General features: G+C 40.6%; 1 protein-coding gene across 1 annotated transcript; it reads right to left on the bottom strand.

Moving 5' to 3' along the window:
• Positions 1-48: 48 nt before the first annotated feature.
• LOC110983677 (interferon-related developmental regulator 2-like) lies at positions 49-12,470 on the bottom strand. Its single transcript, XM_022243118.2, has 11 exons — positions 12,274-12,470; positions 8,695-8,793; positions 7,287-7,386; positions 6,691-6,815; positions 5,999-6,156; positions 5,386-5,436; positions 4,760-4,938; positions 4,098-4,206; positions 3,573-3,707; positions 2,925-3,146; positions 49-2,057 (listed from the first exon to the last, which is right to left on the bottom strand). Exons 1-11 carry the CDS (start codon positions 12,299-12,301, stop codon positions 1,974-1,976), a joined length of 1,290 nt encoding a protein of 429 aa, XP_022098810.1. The 5' UTR covers positions 12,302-12,470; the 3' UTR covers positions 49-1,973.
• Between the last annotated feature and the right edge of the window lie 648 nt (positions 12,471-13,118).

A 13,118-nucleotide genomic window follows, 5' to 3' on the forward strand; every position in this document is an offset into this window, starting at 1 on the left:
GCTGCGTACTTCGACCAACTGCTATAAGAAGTCAGGAAGAACATGAAGATATGTTTTCTGTTTATTAAAATCACCTCACATTTCTATCTTGGTATTTTACATACTAACAATTATCTTAAATACCTAACTGAACAGCTATTTTACACATTACAGGTAACCACCTACTCAAAGCAAACCAAGCTTGCACACCTAACGGTGTATGGAGAATTCAACAGTTTACAAGCATGGGACCGAGGGTATGGGGTGGGGGGATTGACAAGGAAAAGTGTAAACAATTCTGAATGATTTTTGTTCTTGTCACAAATTTGTTTACTATTGAAAAATTCTGTAGAAACAAGAAGTAAATTGACATTTACGTGAAAGAAAACGGGAAAAGAATTTGGAAAAATTCTTCAAACAATAAGGAAACCTTGCTCTTCACCAAAAACCATTTTTCAGGAGAGAGGAGAATATGGTAAACCCTCCCCCCATTCCCATATACATGTAGACTTTTTCAGCTGAGTAAAATGTCAACATGCACCTGTTGCCTTCACATACATGAGCTTTTCATAGCACAGCCTACTAGAGAGGTACTTTTACAATAACTGGCAGTGGGCATGAGACGCAATATTTATTCCAGGAGCCAGAAGTACAAGACAAAGGACGCACATGCCAACATTATGTACCTTCTTTCCAAATCATCACAATACTATTGCTCAAACTTCAGATTTGAGGACACAGACCTGAAAATGGAACATTTCTGTTGCCTTTCATGACACAAAAGACCCAAAGATGATTATCTTGGGGTTTGATTCATTTTAAATCCTGACAATTTCTTGCTGGACCGAAACTGGTTAAAAACCTCCAACTGGGTTGAAAAAATAAGGCATACTTGTGTCCCTTGTTTGAATTCTGATGCATCAATTTAAATTACATTACATTTCAAACTCTGAAACAGTGACCTTTAATGTGAGTCAAAATGACACCATGCAGAAAACTGTGCATCAAGGAATTACACCTCAGCATGCATTTCTAGAAACCTTTGTTTTAGGTAATTTACTGCATGATTATAAGCTCACTATGTCAGAATCGTCTCCAGACAACATTTGCTGGGGGGAAAAATACTAGCGGACAAGAAAACTTACAGTGCATTTTTTTTTAAATTACTGCAATTATCACAAAACACTGAATATAATTTAATTAAAAAGATAATATATGTACAAATCTTTGATTAGATTCACCTGTAACAGCCCTCCCCTTCCATTTCAGAACTCAAGAAATAAAAGGGATGTTCACAGCAAAATATTATTTACTAAAGAATGAAAAGAAAGGATATAAGATGTCAAGACTCAAGAATTGCTTCAGCTGCTACAGCCACTGTAAACTTCATTTTCCCCACTGAGTGTGCCTATTATGGAACATTTTCATTCATTCATTGTTTACTAAAAACAAATTACTAAAATTCATGGCTGAGGAGGTCTGAAAAAAAGCAACCTACATTTTGATGGGATCTGTCATATTTCAGGTATCTTCAACCCAGATTATGCCATTTTCATTCTTTCATCTGAAAAATATCCGTTCCAACAAACAACTCAGCACAGCTGGTGGTAACCTGCCACACTAAAAAATAATTCTCAAGCAAACACAATGGAACACCATTGGACGAAAAACGAGAAAAGGACAATACAATTTGTCCTCAATCACTTAAATCGTCCGTAACACACTGTAAAAAATACTGAAAGCTCAGAGAAGCATTTGGTAGTGGGGTCTATTGAGACTGGTTCCCATCTGTCTAATGAAAATCCAGTCAAGAATGACACACCATTAAACCAGCAATGACATTCCGTGCATGACTTCGATCACATACAGTGAAAAAGCCAACTAGCTATAAGGCCGGGGCACTTAATAAGAAACTGCACCTGTGCTTACATACCAAGGTCAGGTGGAGGGGGGGGCTCAAGCCTTGAATATTTTTAACATGAAGTTCACACGCGCTAACTAGGGTTATATGATCGCTTGTCCCGTTGCTTGCTCCGGACTTTGGTTCTGGCTTTGAAGGCTTGGGAATTGTAGTGATGCTGTAAAGGGTGGAAAAGAAGAACTGATTAAGAAAAAGGGAATGACTCAAGACACATCTTAAATTCCCAGGCAATTCTGCTAAGAAGCCTACTTAATATTCCACAATCAAAAAATATGCGGTGTGTACTTTGTAGAATAATTTGTACATCATCAAGACTTATGGGAAGTAATGGTGGTTGGAAAGTACAATCTTAAAATAAAAAAAAAAATGGGTTTGGAGAGCAGTTAGGAGGTTAATGTACATCAACGTCATCTCTTGATTCCCCAAGTTGTCCACAATAATTCCTTTTGCCTCTTCCACAACATGTAACTTGTATAAGAGTCAGAATTCAAAAGCAAAGTGGAAAGAAACAGGTGGGATTACACAGATGACATGCCCAGACACAATATCTCACAATCTGACTCGGTGACCAGCTTCAAGAACAGAATTCCACATTGTGTAGTCAGGGTTCAAGTCCCATCTGATTTGATTGATTGGTTTCTGTTCATCCAACAGAGCATTCAGTACCAATTAAAGGATGATTACAAGTAACCACGAAGAAAAAAAAAATTCAGAAAAGTTCACTTCAGAGGCGAGAGGTTAACCCCGCATGAATATTTTAGGAATAGCCCATGGATTCAGTTGGGGACCGAAAGTCCAATCTAAATGACGGCCTGGGTGGGATTCAAACCTCGGGTCACACAGCTGGAAGGTGAGGAAAGTACCACCACGCCGACCTGACTTGCCTGGAGTCATTCCGAATTGTCGCTCTATCTGTACATGTGTCTGTATTTAGTTGAACATTCGAACCAGCAAAAAAATTTCTGAATATTTGGTTGATGATTGCACATTCGGTAAATTCGCGACGGCGCTTCCAAAGACTTACCCTCTCTGAACGGTTGGCTCTCTTGGGAGCACCGGGTCCCGACGTGATGATGGGAGCCCCCAGGCCAAAGATGTCTCGGAGCAGCAGGTTCTCCTGCAGGTGGATGTTGGTCCCCGAGCCCAGCACCTCACGGAAGGCCACGTACTGCTGCTTCTTGACCCAACCGTCCAGTTCCAGAATCTCCGGCCCAAACTTGATGATCTCATGCGGGATGTCATTGTCCTGAGGGAAAAAACCATAAGGGATACACGGCAGGCAAAGTTACAAGAGGATCTGAATTGAGAGGCAATACTTCAGTTGGCAGAGAGGGAGATAACAGGACTTCTCATTGGTTAATCAAAAAACTTTCAGTTCCATCTTTTTGACAAGTGCACCACGCAGTAATATAGTCAAAGTCGTTGGCTTATTCGTACGTCAGCCATCTTGAATTGAAAGCAACGCAATCCATGTACACATTTTCTAAACATTTGATGTGTGTGAGAATGAAGATGATGAAACAGGTGCTCAGATGAGTTGTTCCAAATTCCGAAACTGGCCATATCATGATGTACACCTTCAATTGGACATCTTACAGTAATAGACTTGACGGCAGGCTTTTACAGGGTTCCAAGCAGGTAAATCTGAAATGATACTTAATTGTACACTGACCTCTATTGTCCTCATGATGTCTCTGAAACTGGAGCGTTGCTGTCTTCTGTCTTTCTTGGCCCGATACTTGTTGCTGTCCGTCGCGAGGCCGCGCAGGGTGACCAGTAACTCATCAACGTTATCCATGTCAAAGTCCTGCAATCCATGACAGTTAAGGACAGCCGTTAGAGGACACTGGAGCAGTGATTCTCAATTCAAATAGTGCAAATTGAAATGGAGAGATAGCTGTGGCAAGTCATGGCATTTTCCACAATAATGGAAGACATGAATTGGTCAGCAAGGATTGTCATATTTTCTGAAAATTGTATTTTGTTAAGTTTCGAGTGACGAGCGTTCCCAGCAAATGCTTGACAACTCTACGTTCTCTCTATGTACAGCCTCCACAAAAACATACCTCCTTGATAATACATTTTGAATGGCCAGCTGAGTTCAGCCAGAATCACAAATCCTACAAACGTCCAACACAATTAGCCAACTTTGAGTATTTGTTATACAAAATTGGCCGGGAAATCTTCTCTGACTTACTTCATTCTGCTCTCTGGCTAGCTCATAGAACATGGCTATGGACTCTCCTGCTTCTATCCTCAGATTCACATCGTCACTGTGCAGCAAAGTCGGAAGTTTACCTAAATGACTGCAAGATGAGAAGGAAAAGAAGCCCTCACTATTTGAGAAATATTTCTCCTTTAATTTAGGAATTTTAAACCAAGTGAATTATGAATTCAAATTCAATTCTGACCTTTGCATCCAATCAAATCCTTCAACAAAGATTTTAGCCTAAAACTCATCTCGGAGATATGCAGTAACTAATACTCTTTATACAACTGACCACACTGCATGAATTCTGAGTGAAAGCTTTCCACAATTACAGTGAAGGCATTTCCCCCAACACTGCCCTAAATGTATACATTAATGATTTTCCAGTCTGATACATGCTGTTCAGGTCTTCCGTTTCACCACAAGTTTCATCCAGACTAGGCAATGGCATCTCCACGTGGTACAAATTTTCTTCCATGTGAATTCCGTGACCTCCTCAGTTTACAAAGTATGTGATCCTTCGAAGAAATGTGGCTGTTAATTCAATTACCTTGGCAACCACTCTCTTCTGCAAGTTTTGTGACAACTGTGCGTCACAAAAAAGAGCCTTCGTGACACCGTCCAGTGAAAAAGCTCCAACCTAGACTTACCTATCAACAAGTTGGGGCACGCGGGCGGGAGGGGCAATGGACAGCAACAGCGTCCAGGCGGACAGTGCAGCGCAGTGCAAGGCCGTGACAGCAGGAGTGTGCGAGGGAACTGTGCCGTCTCCCTTCAGGTACGACAGGCTAAACACGTGCTCCAAAGCCACCATGCAGTCCAGCACCGTCTGGAAACGGGAAAAACATTTCAAGGTTGTAGTGAATTTCAATGGAAGATCATCAGTGGTGTTCCGTGACAAAAATATCCTTTACACAGACCACCATGCCAATGTACTCAAAATAGTTCTTTTTACTTGGTAACCGAATCATACCCTGTGTGTTACCTTGAATGATTGTGTCACAACATTCATCATAAGTCTGACAATCTGATCTCAGAGAACTGCCTCTTAAATTGATTTTAATTCTGTCAGTTTGAGTTCTGCTAAAGACTTCATTTGTCACTGAGCAGCACTACAGTGAATTGAGATCCTGTAAAACTAAAGCTTTCGTTTGGTGTTGGGATGCTTTTTCTTAAACTAGGCTATCAACAATTGGTCAGGCAAACGGTGCCTCTGATGAATATAAATAGGTGGTCCACTTACAAGATGGGGGGGTTGCAAACCTAAGTAACTCACCTCGTAGTTGTCTGCAGCTAAGAAGCAACCCAGACCAAGAAATAAGGCACACTGAAAAATAAATGAAGAGAAAACACGTACTTTTATGATGATTTAACCCTTCAAAAACTTTGCATTAAATATTTCCTCTCCAGCATTCCACACAAGGGAATGCACCTTTTGAAAGGATTTAATTGTTGAAATGATAGGAAGGTAACCTGTTAACTTGATTTATTCCCAGCTGTTCACCTCAGCTATTACACTACATCCCTTTATATATAGGTACTGGTTTAAATTTTGGGCCCTGTTTCACAGAACTGCTTGGCAAAACATCTGACTTAGCAAATTTATAAGTAAAGCAAAGATTAGCAGCATACCAGTTGAAACCTATAAGCATTCCGTGACTTCTTAGCTGGTAATATGTTTTTGCTAAGCAAATATTTTCTACTCTTAGCAACTTTCTGTCACTGGCAACTCTGTGAAACCGGGCCACTTGAAGCAAAGCATGTGCTGAGGTTGAAGGTGATGAAGGTTTTGAGCAGATTCCAAAAGCTGCCACGAAAAAGGGCCCATAAGTTAGGCTTAAAAAACTGGGGGCGAGAGGGGGGAGGATGGTAGTTAGCTTGGAACCTACACTAGCTCGGCCTTTTGGGGCCACCGTCTTGTCTGCCAGGGTGGTCTTGAGGAGAGGTAAGAGGTCATTGAAGATAGCCTCACTGTCATCCCCAGCACCTAGTTGGATCAAGAGCAGAGTACCGACGCTAGCAGCCAACGCCTGCTCCTCACTCTTGCCTGCAGAATGATTAAAACATTACCACAAAAAGGTATCAGACAAAGGTTTTGGCAAAGTAACCAGTCTGTGCGGACTGCAGTAATTTTGTAAGTGTTATCAATGTCAAAGATCTGTTAAGATGCATGGTACATACATGATTGGTTTAACAGCATTTGGGAAATCCTGAGTCAGATTTCTTTGAGGATAAACATGAACCAACATGTGCCCCAGTGGTGAAGGGCAAAATCTAACAACGATCCGAGCTGTTAAGAGGATGCTGTTGTTAAGACCGTTTGGGAGCATGAAGGGGGATCGGACAGAACCATCACTTTTGTTGTGAATTCAATTTCGGGACAAGGATTTCATAATACTAATTCCCCAAGGAAAGTTGATCTGATGGGGGAGGGGGGTGACATGACATTTTATCACCTGCTTTTTTACGGTCCTTCTTGGAACACAGCATGTGCACCCTTGCAATGGCAATTTGTAAATGGTGGCCTTGAACACATGACCAGGGCAAAGCTTGTTCCCAGAAAGCCCACAGCTTTCTTCACCTTTCTTGATGCAGCGCTCCACACAGTCTGAGATGGTAACTTTCCGCTGCTCTATGAAATCGGTCAAGACCTTCCGACTCAGAGATTTCTTGAGTCCCTCTAGACAATCTTTGCGTCCATTCACACTGTGGGAAAACACAAGAACCACATTGTTATGACAACCTTCTGATCTCATTTTGGTCTTCCAATAACTGAGTCAATTTCAGTTACCCTTTGGGGAGAAATAAACTGATTATGACAATTGGATTTGATGTGTTTCTGGATTAAGTATGGTGGGACTCTTCCACCTAACTAACATCAGGAGTGTACATTTCAACTACTACGCCCACCAATGGCCCCCCCAAAAAGGACGCTTCGATGTTGCACACTTGAGCTCAGTAAGGTTCCTATCACGCAAAACCGGAAAAGGGAATAACTGTTTATCGAAAAGCTATTTTGAGGTTCATCCCGTGTCATTTTGGTGTGGTATTTGGCTTTGAATCTTTGTTCAGGAAGTGCCCTCAAGGAAATGGACGGCGGACAGGAAGTTCCTGTACACCGACACATTCACAGTGGTAATATATAATCGGCCATCACTGGAATTCAGGTGTTTTTACCTCTTCTGTGTTGTCCCGTCTATGTACTCCTTGATCTTCTCTTCAAAGCGCTCCTGTGCGTCCGTCTCATCCACACGGACATTGTCAGCCAGCTCAGGTCCTGGAGGGAAAAACAGGAAGTCATATCCGCAGATGAAAGTTTGACTTTAAAATCCACAATTAGGCATAAGAACTCAGAAAAGAAAGCAACGCTAAGGAACTCTGTACGTTCTGCCAGGAGCTGCCATAATCAAGACTTATCCAAGCATATACACTTAAGACAACTACCATAAATGCTGGCATACTGCTGCGGGGTATCCAAGTGAGCATACATGTACAGCCTGCCACATTTGGATTTTCTGTGTAAAAAGTACAACACATTTCACACAATGCACCCTGCCCGCCATAAAGCGGAGCACATGGCAGTATACCATACCATTAAACAAATCAAGCCTGCGATGACTTAAATGATGATGCTTAAAGAATCGATGCATTCCACTCTTCCCTCTGAAACACTTTCCCACACTTTAAAAACAGGTCTACAACAGCAGCATTGCTGACATCTTTCGGCCCACATGCGTGGCTCTTCTTCATCTGACGCTTGAGTTCAGATCACCTGACAGCTTTGCACGATCTCCCGGACTTTCAACTTGCTGAAGAGCTCAATATCTGTGTATCTCAGATAGCCTTTTGTCAAGGTAGCATTTATGCTATCCGATATGCGTATATTCTGTACAAAGGGCTGCTCTGCACAGAGAGGGCTGGATTTCACTGACAGCTATTCTTCACAGATAACGTATCAGTTTACTGTGCTATTACAACCCAGATCTTGGAAATGCAATCTATTTGACCAAATATAGACATCAAGTTTCCTAGCAAAAAAAAAGAGACAACTGTGACAGGTCAATGCCTACTTCAGGCAAATAAATTAACATGCCTATCTATTTTCTCTTAAATTTCACGTACTTAGTTTACTTTCATATTTACTTTCCCGTAACTTTTATTTACCTTAGCATATTCGTCATCAAACGAGAAAATAATTGCATCTCATGCTAGGCACATGTCAAATTTGAGTTGTCCTCATTCAAGCCACAATTATTTCACATGTCAATCAGCACAGACCAAGAGAACATCTGCCGGACACCTTTTTACCATGAAGTTTCCCAGATCCTTCAAACGCCATTGGGTTTTGGAAGGCCTTGGAGGGCTGAGAACAGAGCCCAGCCGATGCTACATAACATGGGGCTTAAACGTCCTTGAAAGTTAGAATGCAGACTTTTCAGTGCGAAAAGAAATTTTTGAAGGTTTTGGAAGGTCTTGAAAGGCCCCTCCTGGGGGAAAACAAAACATGGCCAACTTTCAAGGTGCTAGGAATGGGGGCAAAGTGTCAAGCAGGGGTGATCCCACAAGGGTTGCTTTAACGGCTCACCTTCCTCCAAGATGCTGTCTGGCTCGGAGAGATGACTGCTGACGACGCTGCCCGTCTCCTCAGTATCTCCCTCACTACTGTCTCCTCCCCGCGCTGAGCCTAACATTCAAAAGAGTGGGGAAAATGTCAGTCTCCCCCAAGAAATGCCGACTCTGTCCTCACTGAGAGAATATCACTTAAACAGAACTTGTCCTACACTATGGAATCCTGCAGGGTCTCCAACCGTTTCAGCACTGTGTGGTTTTCTTCAGGGAATATCTTCAATGTACTAAGACAAAGTGCTATTAGGTTTCGAGCTGTGAGGGAGGGATTCGTTTTTCCTGAATTGCTGCCAACCGTAGGGGATCAGCTCAAGGCTGTCTGATAACAGACAAGTCTAATGGTAGAATAGCCAAAGCAAAAGCGAGTACCATTTGTAATCACCACAAACTGAAGTGTTTTACAAAATATTATACCATGTGCGGGTGACAAATTAACTGAATGCCGTGAAGTTCTTCTAAGTGGTTTTGCGCCCACTCGATGATGAAGCAATGCTCATATGCTACTGTCGTTAAAATTCACCCTTTCAAAACAATATTTTGAAAACTACAAAAATCTCAAAGTACTGTCTCTAAAAAACATGAAGGCAAATGCTAATCAATATGAACAAAATAAAAAACCTTTAAATTGACCATGGAGAAACCTTTCAAAAGGATAATGTCTCAATATTTACAAAAGCTGATAAATATAACCTGGGCAGATGAATTATAATAATTTTTATCCAGATGTAAAGAACATGAGAGAATTCATCTTGAAGCTCTAAAAATAGAATGTTTTTATTGTACTAAGACATTAAATTGGGACGGACAATTAAATTATCTAGCAACTCCATGGTTACCTAGCGCAATTTGTATTTTTTTGCATCACTGTACTGGTACGGCAAGTCCACAGGGAATAGGCAAGATAATGTACCATGCTTGTCTCTCTGATTAGGGACAGGGTGATCAAACAAGTTTGCCAAAATTTTTGTGCAAGCAAGTGTTTTCAAATTTCCCCCTAAAATAAATCGATCTTGTATTCGGTGTCCCTCTGTACCATCCTGAACAATTTGAATTTGATCCACTTCAAAATGTCTACTTTATTTTGCTTCTCCCTTCCATCTTTGTTTATTTTTAGTGTGAGGTGGTAAAATTCAACAAAAAAGCCTGAGGTGGTCACTCAAATCAGTGAGGTGGGCCGCCTCACACTTGAATAGGCAGGGGAAATCCTGATCAGGGGTAATTAATGGTTGTGAGAGTCTTGGAGTACACTTGGATAATGGTAAGCCTCAATCTGCTGGAAACACATGTACATACCAGTACATGTACAGGTATACTTCCTGCGGAATGGAGCAGGAACATACATGTGTATTTGACTCGACTAGCAATCCTACTTTCAAGCACTACGTGTACATGTGCACTTATGTTGAACACCTAAATCTGGCGGCGTTTCAACTTTTGATGGGTTCAGCACTGCCAATTTTTTTTTTTTTACATAACGAGTTTAATTCCAACAGTCCAGATTATTAACACAACCAACATTCAAGCCAGCTTCAGAAATATCACCAGTGCATTTCCTGAGAAGCATACTATTTAGAAGCTCAAACCTGTTGGATGAAAGTGAGGAGTTAAACCTATACTGAACTCCAGGGCCAATGACAAAGCATTATGTAGTGTGCAAAGTACACATCCTTCATTAGTTAAATGACCTTTGAACTACCTGGGCACGTAGGCCTACATAATTGCATCAGCTTTTTTTTTGTTTCTCTCTTTTCCAAACTCGTTGACCTTATTGCTTTTTGGACATCCAATGAGGTACTGGGAAAAGTATAGGTACATGTAGCATCCTAAAACCAGAGGAACGTCAAATAAAATGTGTATAATTTGACATGGAAGGGTGAGCTGAAAACTCATTTGACGTACAAGTCAATCCCGAACGTTTTATCACTGATCATTTACACATTTATCCATACGTAGGTAGTGTCGGGGTACCTCATTGCTGCCCTTGACAACCCTTCACTCTAGTTTTTCCACATGTCAGAAAAGTAAATTTAACAAATAAAGAATGAAAATGGGTGAATTTTAGTGGTGGGACAATTGTTACTCCATGCATGCACATACCCTAGTATGAAACTGATCTGAAAAAATATTTTCTAAGTGAAAAGTTCTTCTGTCTGTTTCTCTAAGTTTTTCTGTTTTCTAAGTGAATACCTTGATATTTTCACTGCTAAATTTGACTTTGCAGGTTATTTTATTGCCTTTTATTTTCTTTGCGCACTAAAAGTAATTTAAGACGCTTAATTCAGTCTACATGTATTTTCAAATTTTGTTTTATTCATGGCTTTCTTAATTGAAATTATTGTATTAATGATATGTTGTATTTTTGTTTTGTTATGTTAATATTGTTTTTGCATTTATAATATTTCTAATTTTAATTGTTTCGTGTTTCCTATTTGACCAGTTGGAGAAGTACTCAACAGAAAGTATGGGTTTTGGGCAATCCAGCGGGAGCTGGTTAAATATTGCGGCCTTTATGTTTTGTTTCAAATGTTTAAATGTATCTTTTGTGAATAGAATGTCTTTGTAAGTGTACCATTAAAATGAAATAAATGAAAGTAAGAGGTCACTGCTGGGAAAAATGTCTCCCTTTTCTTGGCCATTTGAATTAGAATGGGGGAAAAATGTTAAACATAAGCCTTTCTGCTAACACCGCATGAGTGATTTTGCACAATGGTACAAAGGCATTATGGGAAGGAAAAAGGAGCAAATACTGCCCCATTTTCCTTCCAACAGTGCCTTTTTACCGATGTGCAAAAATCACCCATGCCGTATCGGCAATAGGCTTACAGCTAGTGTCTAGGCAGCATTTAATAAAATTCTTCAAATTCTTTGAATGATGTCGCACTAACACTGAATTGGCCAGTACACTATTCCAAGGAAGCCAAAGCATGCACAAGTGAGTGAAATTAGACACAAGACGCCAGCTGACAGGGAATCTTGGAGGCCCTACAGATGCCCTCTAGAGAAATTTCTGTTGATGTCTGCCCTTCAAATATCATATCAATCTGTAACAGTCCCAAATCCTCCGATTTCAATATGATTTTACATACACCCAAGGGAGTTGGGGTTAAAGGCTGCGTTCTCAAGTAGAAACACATCAAACAAAACCAGCATTCTTTTGAGAAGAGTTCCATACACGGACGCCAGTAGTTATTCCCCAAGTGTTAGCCGTCAGAACGAAAAACATGTCCAGAAAAGTTCAATTTAAGAGGGAAAAAAAAGCAAAGTCGTTTACTTAAAAAATACTTAAAACTTTCAGAACAGTCCCATACTCCGTCCGTATATGGACCTCTTTCTATTCTTTCCCTCATAAAAAATAAAAATCTTGATGTCAGCACTTTTCACATCGCACTTTATTATATTAAGCATATGTTTCGATACGGTTCACTAAAGGCCTCACTCGGATGAGCACGAACACACGTGATGTACACATGAAACGTGCGTGCACACGCGCGAAATCGCAAAATACTACATGAACAGCCGGCAGCCATCAATTACTTACCCTTTTTCCTCACTTTTCGACGCGGCATTTTACACCTAATTCGGCCTAGTCTGTGCCTCGATAAGCCTAGTCTCAGGATATAAGTAGATTTTGTATATTCCACGGGTTTTTACTACGAAAATTGATTTGTATAGAGTGCATTTGTTGAAATGATGGTACTTCCCGTAGACTCATATTGCAGTTTTGACCATATGCGGTGCGCGGCATGTATACGGCGGGTTCGCACGTACGTAAATCGCTCGCCTTTGACCTTACCACGTTCCTCGAGTTCCCATTGAGTCCCCATGGTTAGTGTACAAAAATACTGTAGTGTTGGGATTTTTCAGGTATATGGTAAATGAAAATTGACAATTTCGCAATACCAGTGAGGTTGTGATGACGACGTACAGTGAATGGCGTGTGTAGCGCTAGCTGTGCGTCATTGATGACTCGCCCACTCAATTTGCAGCAAACTTGTGAACAAACTTTTCACCACTGAGTCAATGAGGTTTTGATTGTAAAAAGGTTTCTCCCTTTTTTATACCTAAAAGGCGGTGCTACAGAAATTGGTAATCTGTTTCATAATGGTTTCATTGATGTTGAAAATACTGATGAGATGATAATGAGGACAAAAAGTCATTGTTACAAAATTCCAGGAGACTCTTAATTGGGCGATGCATGCAATATACAGAAACTGGAAATTTATATTGCTGAAAATTTTGGGAAATTTAAATAAAAAAGAGGGAAACTTTCGAAAATTTCAAAAGTACATGTGTAATTTGAAAAGCTGGACTTCCAATATCGGGTGCTCAAGGTAGCCTAATACTATATGAATGCTTAAAGAAACAGAAGAAATACATTAAAGC

The sequence above is a fragment of the Acanthaster planci genome, linkage group LG04, assembly GCF_054643075.1.
Source record: "Acanthaster planci isolate LZ-2023a linkage group LG04, COTS_SCS, whole genome shotgun sequence".
NCBI lineage: Eukaryota > Metazoa > Echinodermata > Asteroidea > Valvatida > Acanthasteridae > Acanthaster > Acanthaster planci.